This window comes from Stigmatopora argus, chromosome 12 (genome assembly GCF_051989625.1).
Source record: "Stigmatopora argus isolate UIUO_Sarg chromosome 12, RoL_Sarg_1.0, whole genome shotgun sequence".
NCBI classification, from domain to species: Eukaryota; Metazoa; Chordata; class Actinopteri; order Syngnathiformes; family Syngnathidae; genus Stigmatopora; species Stigmatopora argus.
Genome location: NC_135398.1, coordinates 18,101,309 through 18,122,662, shown reverse-complemented (window position 1 = coordinate 18,122,662; position 21,354 = coordinate 18,101,309). Strand labels below are relative to the sequence as shown.

At 43.9% G+C, this 21,354-nt stretch overlaps 1 protein-coding gene across 5 annotated transcripts in view; it reads right to left on the bottom strand.

The window, feature by feature from the left end:
- Window positions 1-365: 365 nt before the first annotated feature.
- Window positions 366-21,354, bottom strand: part of LOC144086374 (dynamin-1-like) — a 121,873-nt gene continuing 100,884 nt past the window's right edge. For all 5 annotated transcript variants that reach the window (XR_013304430.1, XM_077616324.1, XM_077616329.1 and 2 more), the window contains one exon: window positions 366-1,166. Coding sequence is in view for 4 of the 5 variants with exons in the window: in XM_077616324.1 (XP_077472450.1) it covers window positions 1,124-1,166 (43 nt within the window). In the remaining variant the exon portion in view is untranslated. The remainder of the gene's footprint in view (window positions 1,167-21,354) is intronic.

Genomic DNA, 21,354 nt, shown 5'->3' with positions numbered 1-21,354 from the left:
GTTTCCTATTTCCTTTTCACTTGTCGCTTTCTGAAAATGTTGGTCATTTCTAGGAGACTTCTTGTTGGGTTTGGAACATTTTAAGGTTCCTTGCTGGAACTCGTGAAAAATTCAGATTTTGCGGCAACCATACAAAAAGAAAAAAATCAAAGTATTTGATTCCGTAGCTACAGTAGGAATGGGCTACAAAGTAGAAAAAAATATCATGTGGGCTCAGACCCATTAGGAGGGCCACAACCATGCATTTGACACCCATGATTTAGAGTATTGTGATGGTGCCCATCAGCCTTGCTATTTGGGTATCGCGGCTACGACAATGGACAAACACCGCACGAAAGTCCAACAGTAAAATTACCCCCAAGGGATTATCATGATTATCATTTTTAACATAAAAACAAATACAGCAGAAAAAAACATGCAGGAGACTTATGGATACACATTCTCATACACACGTACAAAAATACACAGTATTACTTGCACAGACACGTTAATACACATACTAAGATACAACTTTTGTTTCTAAAGAGAACAATAGGCTCATAATTAACAGTTGTTGGAAAGTTGTACAATATATAGTCATTCTAAATGTATTTCATTGTACATAGTAGAGGCTAATGAGCCTCTCACTCAAAAACACAAGACACAATTGACCCATGCACCTTATGTAACATGCTGCATTATGGATAATATTTGACAGCCACTAAACTGATATTTTAGAAGCAAGAAGTTCTGGTGGTGGCTGACTTGGAAGTTGAGGGGAAAGGTGTCAGTGAACAGTAAGGATATGGTTCTTTGAAACATACCTGGGCCACAGGTGAGCATACACAACAAGACAAGTACAATATTGTCCGTACATAGATCAACAAAAACAAGTACCATACTGTCCGTACATAGATCAACAAAGACAAGTACAATACTGTCCGTACATAGATCAACAAAGACAAGTACAATACTGTCCGTACATAGATCAACAAAGACAAGTACAATACTGTCCGTACATAGAAAAATGGACATGGAAAATTGGCAGTAAACTGGGATCAAGGGAACACAATTTGCACCAGGGAAAGAAGGAGATGGAAGAAAGGAGGGAGGAAGGAAGATGAAGAATGACCACTTTGGTCTTTTATGGTGGTACCTGTCTTGTCGGCGATGGTGGTGGTCGTCGGCTTGATAGAATTGCACATTAAAAAGTAGGAATGAGAAAAAACAACAAGAGAAAGAGATTAATAACAGTGTGCAGTATAGATGTTTCTAAAAATCGATTCTGCAATATCGAATTGCTCTATTCTTGTATTAATTCAAAATCCGTCTGAATCGATCTTCACGTGGTTTTGGTGAAATTTAGCAATAGATGGTAGCACTTCTACTCACAATCAACTGTCAGCAGCAGTCAGCCACCATGCCGTGACCAATGTTCCCTCTAAGCTGTGCACATGCACAATTGTGCACTACTCTCGGCTTCTTCGTGCAGCAGCAATCATATGGCGTGCAGTAAATAAAATCCAAACTTTTTTTTTACCCCTTTCCCCATGATTGCGCCGTTTACGCGGCAGCCAGTGGCAGTAGCTCTGTCCACTCTTATGTTTTTCGTGTTTTACAGCCCTTTTATCAAGCGGTGAAATCGGGTGAGAACTGTCTAAATCTACTGTGTGTGTGGTTGTGTGCGTGCGTGTCTGTGTCTAGTATGTGTGATCGTTTGTCTTCAACCTACACAATGGACTATAAATGGAAATTAGCCCTCTGCTACAATCTTACATATATATGTTCATTAACATGAATATAAAAACTATTGAAAAAGTTTTTTCACACACGTTCAGCGGAAAAGTCATTTGAACGAGAATGAGAAGTGAGAAGGACAGATGTGTAAAATAAGGTAAAATTTAAGTCGGATTTGTGCATATTCTAATGGGATTTATGAAGATGTTTTCTTCATAGATATTTTTTCATTCATTTTCTGAACCGCTTTATCCACTTAATCACTCCCGGGGGGTGCTGGAGCCTATCCCTGCTGACTTTGGGCTAGGAGCCTATCCCTGCTGATTTTGGGCCAGAAGCCTATCCTTGCTGACTTTGGGCCAGGGGACACCCTGTATTGGTGGCCAGCCGATCGCAGAGCACAAGGAGATGGACAGCCATGCACACTCAGACCCATACCTAGGGGCAATTTTAGAGTCTCCAATCAGCCTACAATGCATCTTTTTGGGATGTGGGAGGAAAACGGAGTACTCAGAGAAAACCCACGCAGTCCCAGGGAGAATATGCAAATTCAACACAGGTGGACCGACCTGGATTTGAACCCAGGACCCCAGAGCTGTGAGGCCGATGCGCGAACCACTCATCCGCCGGGCCGCCCATTCATAAATATTAATCATTACATTTTATTATTACTAAATCATTTATGTGTAGTAGACATGCACCTGCTTATGGCAGGTGTGATACTGGTGTGTGCCCATAGCGAGCAATGATGATGTTGCTCACACTGGTACTCAGTGTGCTCAGGGAGGTTGTCTTTCTGCCCAGACAAACAAAAAATTAGAGGGAACATTGGCCGTGACATGTAGTAATCCATGCCTGGAGGGAGGAGGGAACTGTTTCTCAACTCAAGACTCTTATCAACTTTTATTCATTCATTTTCTGAACCGCTATATCCTCATTAGGGTTGCAGAGGATGCTGGAGCCTATCCCAGCTTGTCTTTCTGCCCAGACAAACAAAAAATTAGAGGGAACATTGGCCATGACATGTAGTAATCCAGAGGGAACATTGGCCGTGACATGTAGTAATCCATGCCTGGAGGGAGGAGGGAACTGTTTCTCAACTCAAGACTCTTATCAACTTTTATTCATTCATTTTCGGAACCGCTATATCCTCATTAGGGTTGCAGATGATGCTGGAGCCTATCCCAGCTGACTCCGGGCCAGAGGCAGGGTACACCCCGAATCGGTGGCCAGCCGATCGCAGGGCACAAGGAGACGGACAACCATGCAAACTCACACCCAAACCCAGGTGTTCTTAAATAACGGACGCACCAATCTGCTGCAGGTTGGTTTGTACCGCCCTGCCTTGGTTGCTTAATCAGCTGCTGAAAGGCAAACACCATCGCAACAAAAACATGACAGTGCCCCTCTACAATGGACGCCGCCTAGCACACCACCTGGTTTTGCAGGATGGAGAGAGTGGAAAACCGTCAAAAGTGATGGGTCGAGGATCCAGGAATGTTCCTCAGGGCCATACTGCTCCCAGTCGACCAGATACTGCAACCCCCTACTAAGGGAGTCAAGAATGGTCCGCACTGTGTACTGTGTATGGGGTGCCATCGAACAGACGAGGGGAGGAGGGGGCAGAAAGACACCGGCTTGAGCAGAGAAACGTGCAACACGGGAGGAACCTTCATGTTGCTAGGAAGTTTGAGTCTGATGGCCACCGGGTTCCTTGCCCTCCTGGCTCGGGAACAGAGGTGGTTGGAACCCTTACGCACTCATGAAAGCTGACCTACCGGTAGCCGAGCAGACCAGGGTGTTGTGCGCGTACTCGATCCATGGGAGATGCTAGGCCCAGGCCCCTGGGTGCCGTAGACAAAACGCAGCGGAGGACCACCTCTAGCTCTTGGTTGGTCCTCTCTGTCTGCCCGTTGGGCTGTGGATAATAGCTGGACGAGCAGCTAGCAGGAGCTCTGAGTGCCTTGCAGAACGCTTCCCAGACTCGAGAGACAAATTGGGACCCCTGTCTGACACGAGTTCAAACGGAAGATCATGAGTCCGGAAAACGTAGGTTACCATAAGTTGGGAGTGGTACTCGGACATTTCGCCGAAAGACGTTTCGCCGACGGATGTTTGGCCGACGGACAGTTCGCCGAACGGACGTTTCGCCGACCGGATGTTTGGCCGAACGGACATTTCACCGCCGCGGGATTCGCGCACTCGCCCCGCCCCCGGATCATGTGTGTACATGTTTTTCAACCTCGGCCCGCGGGCCATATACGGCCCGTTAGGATGATTAATCCGGCCCGCCGCTGGCGTTGTCCAAATTATAGTAAAAATAACTCATCACTCTCAATTTATTAGTCTACCGTCAATGGCAGCCCGGGAATAAGCACTCTTGGGCGGGCAGATGTAGCAGAACCGAGCCATAAGATGAGTTTTCCCCATGAAAAGAAAAGACGACAATGGGGTCAAATCCAGCCGAAAAGAGCATTTAATGATTAAATACAAATACTGGGGATTTTTAGACATCAGAACCGGGCCCAGGGTGGTTGATTTTCCCGGTAAAATGCAGCGATGAAGGGAAATACGTCCATATAAGTCCATTCGCCAAACGGCCCAAAATGCACTAAAATGGGGTCAAATCCAGCCTAAAACAGCATTTGATGATTAGATACAAATACTGGGGATTTTTAGACATCAGAACCGGGCCCAGGGTGGTTGATTTCCCCGATAAAAGTGCACTTTAGAGCGGTACCTGACCCAATTGCAATGAATAAATTTGTCCAGCGGATGGAAGAGTTCTGCCGATTCAAAGCAGGGGTATTTTTGTTACAAATAGTGGTAGTATTAGAACCGGTCCATGTCGGTTCTGGTTGGTAGTTTTACCAAGGAATTATGTCCCATGTGTGGGTAGATGTATTATTGACTAATTTGTGTAAAAATATTGGTCCAGGAAGGTTCTGGGGTTCTGTTTACCCAGAAATAGTGTCATCAACATGGGTATTTTATTTACAAGGAGTGGTAGTATTGCAACTGGGCCCTGTCGGTTCTGGTTGGTATTTTTACCCAATTGTCCGGTCACGGTTGGCAGTCTCCAAGGCTGATGGTAATTTTGGGAGCACACTGAAGTTTTCAATTTTCAAAAAGAAATCAACCACCATCAGAATGATATTATGTCCCTTGAAGCAAGGAAAACAAGTGACAAAATCCAGCGGAATGTGCGACCGCGGGTAGGACAGGGTGGGCAAGGAACGAAGTAATCCTGTCGGACTCCTCAGAGGCCCCATCATCCGCCAGTTCATGGAGCCTTGACATGGCACAGGGCTGGACGGAATGTGATTGTGAAGTTGAAGCATCCACAATTTCCACAAATAAAGATAATAAAAACTTGGCCCAAGGATGCTCTCTCTCAGCTGCAGGACTGTTTTTCCCGCACCAACTGGGAACTTTTCGAAAACGACAACCTCCAGGACTACACGGACACTGCACTTTCCTAAATCAAAAACTGCATGGACAACGTCACTGTTAATAAACAGATACAGGTTTTTCCTAACCAAAAACCCTGGATGACTAAGGAGACACAGGCACTCATCAAATGCCGTAACACCGCCTTCAGATCAGGGGACAAGATACAATACAGAGCTTCCAGAGCAGAGCTGAAAAGAGGCATTAAAAAGGCCAAGGCAGCATATACTAAGAAAATTGAGGAGCACTTCATAGAAAATAACCCAAAGAAGATGTGGCAGGGAATACGACATACCAATTACAATAACAATAATATGTCTGTTAACGCAGATGCCTCACTAGCGGAGGAACTGAACGTTTCTTTGCCCGCTTTGAGACTGACAAATCAGACCCAGTCTCAACACCCCCACCACCACCCTGCAGCAATACACTGAAGTTCCAGGAACAGGAAGTGAGACTGGTAATGCGGTCTGTGAACACCAGGAAGACTGCTGGGCCTGACAGAGTACCTGGGAAGGTGCTCAAAGCCTGTGCTGACCAGCTGGCTGGAGTCTTCACAAAAATTTTCAATTGTTCCCTGCAATAATCCATCATTCCATCCTGCCTGAATTCTGCCACCATTATCCCTGTCCCCAAAAAGCCAACCATTGAATGATTATAGGCATGTTGCACTCACGCCTGTGATCATGATGGACGTACTTTGAAAAGTTGGTAGCCCGCCATATCAGGAATACAATCCCTCCCTCAGTTGACCCTCACCAGTTTGCTTATAGAGCAAACAGGTCCACTGAGGATGCTATCACCATTGCTCTACACACAGCACTGAGCCACCTGGAACACCATGGGAATTACGCGAGGATGCTTTTCATTGACAATAGCTCAGCCTTCAACACTATAAAACCGGACATTCTGACTGACAAACTCTCCCACCTTGGACTATCCTCTTCCATCTGCTGCTGGATAAAGAACTTCTTGACCAACCGACCACAAACTGTTAGACTTGGTCCCCACCTCTCTTCCTCCATTACACTGAGCACTGGCTCCCCTCAAGGCTTTGTACTGAGTCCTCTTCTGTACTCCCTGTACACATACGACTGTACACCAACCCACCAGTCTAACTCCATCATCAAATTTGCCGATGACACCACTGTGGTTGGACTCATCTCAGGAGGGGATGAGTCGGCCTACAGAGATGAGGTCAACAAACAGTCTTCGTGGTGCCTGGTGAACAATCTCACACTGAACACCACGAAAACTAAAGAAATAATCCTGGACTTTCGCAAACACAGGACAGATCTGGCCCCACTCCTCATAAATGGAGTATGTGTAGACAGGGTCCAGTCCTTTAAATTTCTGGGGGTCCACGTCACGGATAAGCTCTCCTGTTCTACAAACACCACGGCAGTAGTGAAGAAGGCCCAGAAACCATTTCCTCAGGGTACTCAGGAGGAACAACTTGGACACCAAGCTTCTGGTAACCTTCTATAGAGCCACTGTGGAGAGCATCCTGGCATACTGCATCACAGTGTGGTACGCTGGAAGCACGGCAGCAGACAACAAGGCCATACAGAAAGTGATTAACACTGCCCAGAAGATCGTCGGCTGCTCTTTGCCCTCACTGGAAGACATTGCCAGCCCTTGTTACCTCAGCAGAGCCGGGAACATCATCGGGAACCTATACCACCCTGGTCACAATCTGTTGCAGCTGCTGCCCTCTGGCAGACACTATAGGTCCCACAAAGTACGGACAAATAGGCTTAAGGACAGTTTTTTCCCCACATCCATCAGAACTCTAAACTTGCGGTAACACAACACACAATCCCTTCTGCGTAATAACTTCGGGGTGAGGTAATATGAAAAGATGTTTGGGCGGTGATCTGCCTCCTACTGGCTGACTGAAGTTAAGTGAAAGACAGTGAGATGTAAGTGATCCGCTCGGGGTTGTGATGTGATGTACCCATAACGGCAGAATGCCAAATTATGAGTCCGAAACTATCACTTATTTGGGTCTTTTGCCGAGAAAACGCACACTATGGGGAAACACTACAAATTTTGTCATACGCAGTTTCTGGGTGTGATGACAATTAGGCTTTTGTTGTTGATGATGACGACAGGGCCTATGTCCGATTATTATTATGTCAGGAACATAGATCAACAAAGCTGACGTGGGTTAAGGCGCTTCGCGGCCCTAAGGTATTCCAGGTTCTTGTGGTCAATGAGGATCTGGAAAGACGCCTTCGCCCTCTCTAACCAGTGTCTCCACTCCTCCAGCGCCTAGACAATGGCTAGCAGCTCTTGGTCACCGACGTCATAATTGGCCTCTGCTGCACTGGGGCAGCAGGAGTCGAATGCTCATGGGTGCAGCCTCTGGTCAACTGTGGACCTCTGGGACAGAACTGCCCCCATTCCAGAGCTCGACGCATCAACCTCGACAACAAAAGGCAGATCAGTGTCAACATGAATGGGTACCGGAGCGCTCGTGAATGCACGTTTCAAGAAATGCGGCCTCGGCCACAATAGACCATCTATCTTTACCTCAACCTGGTAAGGGGCTCAGCCCTCATACTACAGTTACAGATTAACCGCCTGCAGAAATTAGCAAATGCGAGGAATCCAGACTTCGGAGTCGACCACTCCACCACCGCCCTGATCTTGGCCGGGTCGGGGCGGACTTGGCCCCTCTCAACGATAAAGCCCAGAAACTGTACAGATTAACAATGAAATTCACACTTCCCTGCCTTGACAAACAACCTATTCTCCAGAAGACGTCTCAAAACTATGCGATCATGTTGACAATGTTCTTGCCAATCCCGTGAAAAGATTAGATTGTCACCTAGGTACACAAAACAAAAAACACTTAACATGTCGCTGAGTACATCAGTGATAAGGCTCTGAAACACGACGGGTGCGTTTGTGAGGCCAAAAGGCATAACTAAATACTCAAAATGCCCCAGTGGGGGTCTTGAACGCCGTTTTCCACTCATCTCCCTCTCTGATTCTGACCAAGTGGAAAGTGTTGCACAAATCCAATTTGGTAAAGATGGTGGCTGATGACAATTGGGCGAAAGCAGAGTCTAACAGAGGTACCGGGTATTTGTTCTTAATTGTTATTTCATTCAGACCACGGTAATTGACACAGGGCCTAAGAGACTTGTCTTTCTAGTCTACAAAAAACCCTGCCCCTAACAGTGATAAGGATGGGCGAATACGACCAGCGGCTCAGGCTCCTTTGTTGCCTCTTGCTCGGGCTTAGAAACCTGGTTTAGCCTAGAGCCAGGCAACAACGCTTATTAGCTCTATGGCAAAATCGTAAGGCCGGTGTGGAGGAAGTGTCTTGGACTGTTCCACACTAAAAACTTGCAGGAGATCATGATATTCACGTGGAACATGCCGGCTGATCATGTGATTATGACCAGCGAGCGCGTGACCAATGCCTTTCGGAATTGTGAGATCCATTTGGTCGGAGTACTGTAATCCCTCAAATATCGCGGTTAATGTAGAACAGACATGGCTGTGATTATCGAAAAATTGCAAAGTAGGATCACTACCTTTTTTTCTTTTTCAGAGTTGAGTCCTAGTAGGAAGCGCAAGACAGGAGACTGGCTTCTGCTTGCGAGTTTCAGCGTGGATTTTCACATTTTTAGGAACTTTAAAAAAAAAAATGTTTTCATTGCTGGAGTCCTAGTAGCAAGCGGAAGACAAGGGAGTGGCTTTCGCCTGCGAGATTCAACGTGGACTTTCATATTTTTATGAACTGAAAAAAATATATCTATTTTTAATAATTAATAAGAGAAAAACAATCGCGAAGAAATGAATTCGAGTGAAGTCGTGATAATCGAGGGTAGACTATTCTGTTGTGATACGGCAAGCTGTTGTAAAGTGGATCCATACATAACTCAGGACAGGAGTCGATATTTACTAAAGTAAGGTTAATTAACAAAAGAGCAAGCCAAAAAACGCGAGTATCCAAACGAGATAACAAAAAACGCGACCGAGTCAACGAGTAGAATTAAGGGGCAAACTATAACAAAAACAGCACGACCAAATTGGCGAATAAAGTAAGGCTTTCAAAGTACAAAACACAAAAATACAAATGTCAAAAAATCTCAGCAAAGTGTTGGGCAAGCAAGGTGGTAGGAAAGGGAAACAGTACTCCGAAAATCAGCTGGTTGTGGCAGGTGTTCTTAGATAGCGGACGCACCAATCTGCTGCAGGTGTGTTGTTACCGCCCTGCCTTGTTGATTTAATCATCTGCTGAAAGGCAAACACATCTAGGGCAATAGAAACATGACATTCTCTTTGTAATTATTTGGGTACCGTATTTTCACGACTTTAAGGCGCACTTAAAAGTCTTAAATTTTCTTCAAAATAGACAGGGCGCCTTATAATCGAGTGCGCCTTTTATATGGACCAATATTAAAATTGTTCTCACAATAAAATAAAATATATCAGTCGATAGGGTACACCATCCTTTACAGGTCTCGCAACTACGGAAAGCAGCCTGCGACTTCATTTTCCCCTGTGCGCCGTTCATGCTGGGATATGTAGTTCTTTTGTCAATACACCCAGTATGACGGCGAGCACACTAATTTGGTGCTCGCCGTCATTCCGGCTGGATTGACAAAAGAACTCCAGCAGCTAGATTGGCGTCAACAAAGCATTCAAAGCTAGACTGCGAATTATATATATACAGTGGTACCTCGAGATACGAGCTTAATCCGTTCCGGAACTGAGCTCGTATGACGAGATTCTCGTAACTCGAGCGGACGTTTTCCATTGAAATGAATGGAAAACAAATTAATTCGTTCCAGCCCTCTGAAAAAACACCAAAAACAGGATATTGGATTGGAAAAAATGTTTTATTTCTTCTAATTCGCCATCTATTAACAAAATAACACATAACTAGTGGTTTAATAGTAATAAAATGTGTTTGATCTAACTAAAATTGGGCAGATTTCGCCGACGGGAGACAGAGACGTTTGGGGGCGTGCGGGGGTTTGTTTTTTTTCCACGACAACGCACTCGTAAACGGAACAAACAAATTTAAATTAACTTGGATTAATATATACAGACACTCAAACATACGTTTAATGTAACTTTACACAAAACTGAATTCTAATTTTGTTGTAATCTTTTGTTACCTTCATTTTCCGGGTTGGCGGTTTGCCACGCCTCCACCCTCACGTTCGCTATCGATGGACTGTTTGCCGTTGTATTGCCTTCAAAATATTCCCAAAATGATGCACACAAATGTCCTCACAATAGGATAACGCACGACCACTTGCCAACGAGAAATAGTCTTTAAAGAATGATCGCGGGAGCTTTTTTCCTTAGAAAGAATAACAGGAAATACAATAGTTGAGCTTACCCACGTATTGATTGTGGGTAATGAAGTTTTATTCTGAGAAGGGTTGCCATTGCCTATGGGTGTTGTGTGCACGAGTATACTTCATTACCCAGAAAGCCCTCTTTTTGCCCGCGCATGCGCGTTTCCTGGTCTTGCGGTACACCTTATAATGCGGTGCGCCTTATATATGGAAAAAAACATTAAAATTTGTAATTGATTGAGGGTACGCCTTATAACGCGGTGCGCCTTATAGTCGTGAAAATACGGTACTTTACGTTCTTTGTTATTTTGCCAACTTGGTTGTACTTGTTAAATAAATATTATTGAACTTTTGGATTCCTTTTGCCTAAGTTGATTTGGATGCATCATTCAACGGCTTGCTGTTTACAACAGATAGATTGGATTGGATTGGATAACTTTATTCATCCCGTATTCGGGAAATTTCGTTGTTCCAGTGGCAAGAGGGTGAGGATGCAGGAATAGGAAAGGCATTTTAGACATGAATAGATAGGTCATAAGTAGGTCAAGAAATAAATACATGAATAAATATATAATTAAATAAGCGTGTTGCTTAGCACATATATACATACATACATACATACACATAAATGTACATGCATGTTGGAATAATCATTATTATAAATGTGTTTGCAATGCTTACTTAGGAATAGAAAGCCTTATTATAAACATGCTTACTATATTAATCAATATATTTACTTATTAGGAATAGTAATGCTCATCCTGAATGTGTAACAATATTAAACAATACAAATATGTGTTGAACGCTGTGCTTTTATGTTAGAGTTATTGGCATTAATAAAAGCCATTTTAATGCATGCCTTGCTAAAGTAAGGACTGGTTCACATCAAGAGGACAGGGCATGGAGAGGTCTCATAACAATTGCTCTTGGGAACTGCGAACTGTTTTCGGATTCGGAGGACTCAGGACAGGTGCTCTTGGGAACTGAGGACTGTTTACGGCTTCGGAAGATGGACTCACAACAAGCGCTCTTGGGAACCAAGGACTGTTTTGGGAAGCCCCTCTTCGCTGAAGGGTTCGCATCGAAACTCGCTTGGGAAGATTCGACAGGTCCTACGATTGTTTTGATAACTGTACAACATTGTTGTGAGACGATTCAACAGGTCCTACAATTGTTTTGATAACTGTACAACATTGTTGTGAGACTCTACGAATGTTTAGACTTCTGTGGGGCATGGCGTGAAAATCTTATGATTAAATTAGCGAAACGGACTTCGAGTTGTTAGAATGATCTTGGCCGGAGACGCGGATGGATGTATTCTCTCTTGCAAGAATTAAATGTAGATATGACTACAGATGCCTTTTTTATTGAAAGCTGAATACGGAAAAACCTAAGGATAAACCTACAATTGGATGAACCTAACATTTGGTCCTTCGAGCCTGTGGCCAAGATACCGGAGCAGAATCCAGGTCGCTTCCGTTCGATATCTGGAAAGACCGTGCACGGCGCTTAAATACCCTTTTACGGGCTGGATTATTCGACGAGGCGACTTGGTTCTCGACGGTTGACGGCTAACACTCTGAAAGGGACATCTGGAGTCATATCTGGTAAGTCCACGTGAATGTCTGCGTTTGTTGAAGGGGCATTGCACGTGAGGTCCATTTTTTGAAATGAGACTTGCGTCCAGGGGGACTGCGTAAAACCCTGGGTATACTAGTCGATGCCAGGTAAAGAGACAGAGCATGAGTCTATAAAACTTGGGGCAGTTCGGGGTGTCCTGTACCGCGGTCCGGAAAGGTGCAAATATAACTCTGACAGTATATCAGGCTAGGGTATACATTTGTGTTGCGTGTGTTACGTGTGTCGTTCCGCGGGAAAAGAATTTGCTAACTGATAACTAAGTGCGCGCGCGCTCCCTCCTAAAATGGGCAGCGCAAATGTAAAAGCGGCTGGCGACGACGATCCAAAACAGCGTCTGCCGTGTAAAGATTGGAAGTTTGTTGAGAATCAAAGCGCTACAAGGGTTAAACACCTAAATTTATGGATCAACAAATATGGGTTTGCTGGCCAGCTTAAATATGCATGAAATATTAAAACCTGCAGGATAAAATACGCACTAAGCATAGAAGTAATCTATATAATATGTGAAGGGAGATACAAGCGAGGCGGCTTGTTCCACAGAAAAAAGAGTGATAAAACGGGTCCGTTGTGTAAAATAAAAATAAAAGATAGCGCGGGCCGACGGGAGAGGATAGGAATGTAAGCCAAGAAGTTGGAAAAAACAAATGAAATCGGGTTTTCAAAAATGCTATGTGCGTGATTGCCTGGACAAAAAGTCTCTAAAAACAAGGCAGGCCTGCTCAAAATGATTTGAATGGGGATTTTGAACATGAGGATGTTGAGCTAATTTTAAAACAGAGATCACATTCTTTGTGAATGAATTCAATTGGAATTTTTTGTGTGTTGCTGAAAGTTGTAAAACGGAAATTAAAATGGTTATTTCCAAGTCCTAGGCATACTTTGTTAATAGTACCTAAATGTACTGTCAATTTAATGGAATGAAATGGCTTATTGCGGATTATCTTGGTTTTATCCTGTCAGCGGGAATGTTTTGGTTAACAGTCGAAAAGAAATACAAAACGACCAATTAAATGTTTAGCGGGGTTGCCAAACCTGCGTTTTTGTCATACTCTAAACTGGTCAAATAATGCGTCGGCTGCAGGGGAGCGCGGCTGTCTTTGCTGCTGATTTGAATGCAAAAAAACATGTGGACCGCGTAGCGGCTGATTTGACGGTGTTAGGCATTCAGTATGCGCGCAGACCGCACGAGCGACTAATTTTTTTGGACCCCTTCCGTGAAGACATTACAATAATTGGCCTTGGGGGTGCTGAAGCAAACTTGAGGGCAGAAATGGGTTTTGCTATGCTTGCAGCATATTGTGATTATGGGGTATTGCCAAAATATTGTGATATAGTTGGATATCGGGAGAGGAATTAAATTAGTCTTCTCTAAAAAGCGTTGTAATTGTGAGGCGAAACATTGTGTGCAGAAAGAAAAAGAGGTCGCTTAGGAATGTCAACATTGATAAGCTGCTTCGCAGCATTCGTGAAGGTCACAGTTAGTGGCTAAGAGCGCGCTTCCGTTAAACACTTCATAATAAAAGCAGCAGGGTTTTCGCAATGACCTTCACACTTATTTTTGGGATTTAATCAGAAATGTCTTTCGAGGTGATAGTAAATCTGTTTGGCAAAGATCGATTTGGTAAAAGCTTTGGAATTGGGAATAATACTATTATTATTATTTTCTTTTTTTCTTCTGTGATGTTCAAAGGGCTCTTAATTGAAGAGAGCTAGTTTTTGGAGGATAGAACGAGATTATTACTGTTTTTGAATGTTTGGATTGTTCAAAATACTTTAATATAGGAGATTGGCTGATTAAAGAAAAATGAATGGATTTTTTTACAATATTATGGCATATTGGTGACAATTTGTGGATCCTTTATTAAGCATTGAAAATTGTAATTAGGAAATGCCTGGTAAAAGGTTGATTTCTCTAATTTACTTATTGTAGATTTCTCTTGTGATAACAGGGAGCTATAAGAAATGGCTCTTATCTTAAGTAAACAGTATGGGGTGATTTACAAATTATGTCTTGGGTATTAAGAGTAATTAGTTTGTTAAAGAGATTAGACATGAAATTAGCAATGCAGAAATGGCATGAGAAATTTCGTGGCATTCGTCCAAATTATTAGGTAAATTGAACCTGGCTGGGGTAGATAAGATAATTGATTTAAGATAGGCATAGTTTCCCTAGAAGAAACATGGAGCGTCTTTAAGTGCACAGAAGACGTTCCCTGTTTGACCTGAAGGGGGCAGATGCTTTGGTATAGGTCATATTGATGACTATTGGGACGTTACTGCCTATTGCTTTAGGGCAGGGGTCTCGAACTCAATTTACCTGGGGGCCGCTAGAGGCCGAGTCTGGGTGAGACTGGGCCGCATCAGGATTTCCACAAGAAAAGCACTGATAAAACATTCCAACGTTATCAAATATCTTTATTTTTTAACAAAAAATAATGAATTAAATAAATTAACTTAAAGATGAATAAAAAATAAATCAATCAGTAATACAAAACCAAATAATACTAATGAGCATACAGTAGATATACACTGGCTGGCTAAGTAGAGAAAATGAATTATTTTTATTCCGTTTCAAATGTCTGTATTAACAGCTCTTTAACCTTTAACTTTCTGAACTTGAATGGAACATTGAACATGAAATATTCTGAACACGGCTTCTCTTGCCTACTCCTTGCTGCTAGAGACCTGGCAGCGCTTCTTCTCACATAGTCACATTTGGCTTGAGGGAGGAAGCAGTGGAGACCCTCAGTAGAGCTTGAAGATGCTCATCAGTAAGTCTGGACCTGTACTTGGACTTATTGAAGTTCAAGGTGGAGAAGAGCTTCTCACACAAGTATGTGCTCCCAAAAAGGCACATGGTCCGCTTGAACCTTCGGGAAAGTTCAGGGAAGCTGGGGGTCAACTCTCTCAAAAATTGCCCAAGCTTGTCTGCTTCTCCACTCACCTCCCTGAACTTGGCTTTGAGTGCAGAGTTGCACTGCAGGTCAATGAGCTCCATTTGAAGCTCAGGAGGGGCATCTTGCACATCAAAGGAGAAGGGGTCCGCAAAAATTTGAAATGTGGCTTTGTGTGTCTTGAAGTCTGCAAATCTGTGATCAAATTCCTCCTGTAGCTTCGAAATGGCCTCAACATACTTCTCACCACTGAATGGTGTGCCTGCATCCACGAGAGCCTTGCATGCTGGGAAATGGCAAAGGTTTGTCTGAGAGAGCTGGGCTTTCCATAACACAAGTTTAGTGCAGAATGCTCTCACGTTGTCATAGGCAGCACTGACAAGTTGCCCCTGGCCTTGTAGCTTCTTGTTCAGTACATTAAGCCCATGTGTGATATCAACAAGAAAAGCCAAGTCCATGAGCCATTTGGGATCACTTAGCACAGGATCAATCAACTCACAAACGGCGTAGCTAGCTTTGACTGCTGCATTACTGTCTTTGGTAGCCTTCTTGAAGAGATCCTGTTGCCTCAGAAGACGTGTTTTAAGACTGGCAACCTGGTTGGCTCTCTCATCTCCCTGGTATTTTTCGTACTCCTCAGCATGTCTCGTAGTACAATTACGTGTCAAATTGTATTCCTTGTGCACCGCAACTTTTTCAGTGTAAATGAGACACGTCGGGGTGCCCCTGTGTTCAACAAAGAAATATTGCACTCCCCACTTTTCTTGAAACTGTCTGTGCTCATCACCGACCTTTCTCTTCACGGCAGGCTTTGAAAGAGACATCTCTGGGGCTCTGTAATATGTTTTTCCACTTGGAATGAGTCTCGGGTTGATCTTTCACATTCAGTCGCGCGGGTTTGTGGCGCATGTGCACTTTCGCTCTCCGTTTCAATCGCGGAGATGGCTACAGACACTGACACAGGCTGGATCACAGATCATAGCGCCTCATTCAGTTCTATGCTGAGAGCAGCGGAGGAGTGTGCGCGCCGAGCGGAGTGATCGGCCTCACGGCTTCTCCTCCGCCCAGCTGATTGGAGGAATGAATGAGTGAGTGAGCAAGGCACTGGACAGCCCGGCCGATGTCCCGCCCTCCATAGCCGTATACCTCACCGTGATTGGTTCATTCAGCTCCGAACCAAAGTTCCCTCTAATTTTTTGTTGGTCTGAGCAGAAAGACAACCTCCCTGAGCGCACTGAGTACCAGTGTGAGCGACATCATCGGTACTCGGATGATTCGCCTAAAGACGTTTCGCCGACGGACGTTTGACAGACGGGCAGGTCGCCGAATGGACGTTCCACCGAACGTTCATTCGGCCGAACGGAGGTTTCGCCGTAACGGGATTCGAACGCTCGCCCTGCCGGATCGTGTGTGTACAAGTTTTTCAACCTCGGCCCGCGGGCCATATACGGCCCGTTAGGATTTTTAATCCGGCCCGCCGCCAGTGTTGTCCAAATTATAGTAAAAATCAATGTTCGTCTACCATCAATGGCAGTCCGGGAATAAGCACTCTTGGGCAGGCAGATGTAGCAGAACCGAGCCGTAAAATGACAGCAATCGGGTCAAATCCATCCTAAAACAGCATTTAATGATTAAATACAAATACTGGATGATATCGCGATGGAGGCAAAAAAATGTCTATAGACGTCCATTCGCCAAACGGCTCAAAATGCTCTCAAATTCGGTCAAATCCAGCTGAAGACAGCGTTTAATGATTAAATACAAATACTAGTATTTGTATTTAATCATTAAACTAACAAATACTAGTACGACCTGTCCGTCTGTCAAACGTCCGTCGGCGAAACGTCTTTAGGCGAATCATCCGGTCACGACATCATCATTGCTCGCTATCGGCACACCAGTATCACACCTGCCACAAGCAGGTGCATGTCAATGTTCCCTCTAATTTTTCATGTAAAACATGCTGTAAAACAAGAAAAACATGAGTGGACAGAGCTACTGCCACTGGCTGCCACTTAAACTGCGCCATCATGGGGAAAGGGGTAAAAAAAAAAAAAAAAAATCGATCTTTCATATTAAGACGGGGGCCGCAAATTATCGTCCCGAGGGCCGCAGTTGGCCCGCGGGCCGCAAGTTTGAGACCCCTGCTTTAGGGGCATACAAATTAAGAATTTAGCCAAAACTTACTGCATTGCAATTATGGGGTTAATACACCTGAATGTTACGGTGATAACGATTGGCAATAACAAGCTTAGATAAAGGGGAATATCTACAACAAATTCAGGTGGGGCCTTTCATAGTGTGAAACAAGTGATGAAATAATGTCTATGTTTTAAAAATAACATCTCCAAATTATAAAATATCAACCTTGGAGAAATGCTTTAAGTAGATGGGTTGACTAGAATGGGCAAAATTCGATAACATTGAAAGGGGGTGTAACTTAATGCAGAACAATGAGATAAAGTTTTTACAAACGGTTAAAATACTAAAACGGGGTGTGTGTGTATTTCAATGTGTCACAACTTTTCCGTTATTTCATTATTGGCGAATGGATAGTTAATCACAGCCACTCGCATGGCAGTCTACATGCTGACTGACTGGGGTAAGGGGCGGTGGCAATTGGACAAATTTCTATTTTTAGATATGTGGCATGTGAATCTAATACATTAATTATCTAGTTTCTTCAGGCATCAATCTTGCGGTTCGAGGATCTACTAATGCGGAGTGGATCCAGACCTTCCGGAGTGTGGAGTATTCCTGGTGTCCTCAAGAATTCGTAGGTTTTCTCTGGGTACTCCAGTTTTACTCCAACAAACCAAAATTGTGGATGATTGGGGGAGCACTCAAAGCAAATTCCTTGATTATGAGTGCGAGCGTGGATGAGTGTCTGTCTTTTGTGTTTTAATTGGCTGGCCACCAAGATATATCAATATTCTAATATCAAGGTGGAATATTTCTGAAATCGCTGATAAGCCTTTCAAGGACGGCGGTGGCAGAGTAGGACAGAAACAAAAAGAAAAGAATTTCGCCAAATAAAATTTTTTGATTTCTGCAATGGGAAATTTTGGGGACCTGGGGGACTAAACAAAAACAAAAGACTTATCTAGGAGGGCTACCATTTTGAGTCATGGTAAATTTCATGCCTCAAAAAAGGGGGAGGTTATATATTCAATCTATATGCAGATATATGGCCAAAACACGGGCGATTCCCCCTTATGTCAAGCTACAAAAGCTACATATCCATTTCAAAGGATACACATGGATTTTATAGAATATGGGTGGTACATAACAGTCCTAAAACAGATTGGGGAAACCTTGTTGCAGAAACTGGTCTAGATTGGCAAGCTTGGATGACACACGCGTGCGAAAAAACCATCAGGCCTTCGATAAAATTAACCCATGCGGTGGGGGCATTACAAATCATAATTCAGACTGACAAATTAACTTGTGGATCTTTGTCTGACGTTTTTCCTAAGTCCATGGGCAGGTGGAGAACCATGTCTATGGAGACGGTAAGAAGGTCGTCAGAGATGGAAACACCCGGATCCGCCATAGTAAAATTAAAATCTGAGATGACCAGAGAATTCATTTCTGCAACGGGGAGTTCCCAAACGGGAGGCGGTAAGAAATAATTGGTTATTGTTGAAAATGCAGCTATTATAAATCAAACCTGTATCAAACCTGTATAACATGTATGGGGGGCCGACCTCTCTTAAGAGTAGTACCCGCGCAAATTACCCCTGATTGTGTAAAGGAGATAATGACAAAAGAAGATGTAAGCCCAAAATGTATGAAATGGAATAATGTCTACCCAGTTACAACGGCAGCAAAGGACAAGCCTAACTTTTCAACACATGTCGCGTTTAATTATTTTACCTGTTTAGTCCTCACAGGGCACGGTCCGGCACTGGGAGCGATAAATGTGACGTGGTGTGCCCACGTCCTAAAACAGACTGCACCCCTGATACCACGTTCTGACCTATGGTGGTGGTGCGGCCAAAACAAATTATACGACGCCTGCCAAAATGCAGCAGGACTTTGTGCCTTGGTCTCACTGCTATTACCAGTGTCTGTTTTTCCATCTACAGTAGAGGAGATACAATTGGCTGCACAGAAATCCGGCATGATGGCGGGCCCCTCGCGACGGCGTCGATCGGCATGGAGAGAGGGTGATCCGACATACATTGATGCGATTGGCATCCACGGGGCGTACCAGATGAGTATAAGTTGGCTAATCAGATCGCAGCAGGTTGGGAGTATATTTTTCTTTTAATTACTCCAAACAAAAATGTTGATTGGATAAATTACCTGCATTACAATGTCCAAAAAACTTGGAAATTATACTGAACAGGGATTTGTGGCGATAAAGGAACAACTGGCAGCCACTAGTCTGATGGCGTTCCAGGATCGTGCAGCGGTTGAAATGCTTCTTGAAGGAGCAGGGGGCGTATGCAACGTTTGAAAATGTTGCACTCAACAACACGCCCCCCACTGGGTCCCACACCAGGGCCAACGATGGCCTGCAGACCCTAAACCGCCAGATGAAAAAGCATCCTGGAGTAGAATAATGTCCGCTGACAGATTTGTGGCCTCACTAATAATGATTTGGCCTAATTATTAGCCCTTTTTGCTACGATTTTGACATTATGTGGGTGTTGTATTATTCCCTGCTTAAGATCTTTGATGAGCCGACTTATAACCACTGCGATTGCCCCTACAAATTCTAAATTGCATGAATTGTATCCCCTACTAATGAAGCGTGCTGACGACAGCAGTGAATTTCAAGAGCATGGTAATTGCGAGGATGAATTGGGCGAAAATGATTTTGTTTTTTGCTTTTCAGACCAGCCGTGCCAGTGAGCGGGTAAAACTAAAGCCAACGGAAACGGACATTTCCTCCCCATTTCTATTTTTTGCCATAAAATGAATTAATGGAATAAAGCCGAAAGGAAGTTTTATTAAGGAGATCATGTGCAAATTTATAATATAGGGGGGAATGTTGGAATAATCATTATTATAAATGTGTTTGCAATGCTTACTTAGGAATAGAAAGCCTTATTATAAACATGCTTACTATATTAATCAATATATTTACTTATTAGGAATAGTAATGCTCATCCTGAATGTGTAACAATATTAAACAATACAAATATGTGTTGAACGCTGTGCTTTTATGTTAGAGTTATTGGCATTAATAAAAGCCATTTTAATGCATGCCTTGCTAAAGTAAGGACTGGTTCACATCAAGAGGACAGGGCATGGAGAGGTCTCACAACAATTGCTCTTGGGAACTGCGAACTGTTTTCGGATTCGGAGGACTCAGGACAGGTGCTCTTGGGAACTGAGGACTGTTTACGGCTTCGGAAGATGGACTCACAACAAGCGCTCTTGGGAACCAAGGACTGTTTTGGGAAGCCCCTCTTCGCTGAAGGGTTCGCATCGAAACTCGCTTGGGAAGATTTGACAGGTCCTACGATTGTTTTGATAACTGTACAACATTGTTGTGAGACGATTCAACAGGTCCTACAATTGTTTTGATAACTGTACAAAATTGTTGTGAGACTCTACGAATGTTTAGACTTCTGTGGGGCATGGCGTGAAAATCTTATGATTAAATTAGCGAAACGGACTTCGAGTTGTTAGAATGATCTTGGCCGGAGACGCGGATGGATGTATTCTCTCTTGCAAGAATTAAATGTAGATATGACTACAGATGCCTTTTTTATTGAAAGCTGAATACGGAAAAACCTAAGGATAAACCTACAATTGGATGAACCTAACAATGCATGCATACGGTAGGTCTTAACACCCAGCCATTTTTTTGTTAAAGAGCCTGACAGCTGATGGGAGGAAGGATCTGCGGAAGCGCTCCTTCCTGCAATGAGGGTGCCGCAGTCTATTGCTAAAGGAGCTTCGGAGGGACTCCACAGACTCATGCAGGGGGTGGGAGGTGCTGTCCATGATGGACATCATCCTGGTCAGCATCCTCCGCTCTCCCACTTCCTCCACAGAGTCCAAAGGACAGCCCAGAACAGAGCTGGCCCTCCTGACCAGCTTATTCAGCCTGTTCCTGTCCCTCTCCGTGCTCCCGCATCCCCAACAAAGCACTGCATAAAACACTGTAGATGCCACCACAGTGTCGTAGAAAGTCCTCAGCAGTGACCTGCACACTCCAAAGGACCGTAGACTCCTCAGTAGGTAGAGGCGGCTCTGGCCCCTTTTGTACAGGGCATCTGTGTTTGTGGACCAGTCTAGTTTGTTGTTGAGGTGAACACCCAGGTACTTAAAATTCTCCACGATTTCAATGTCTGTACCCTGGATGTTCA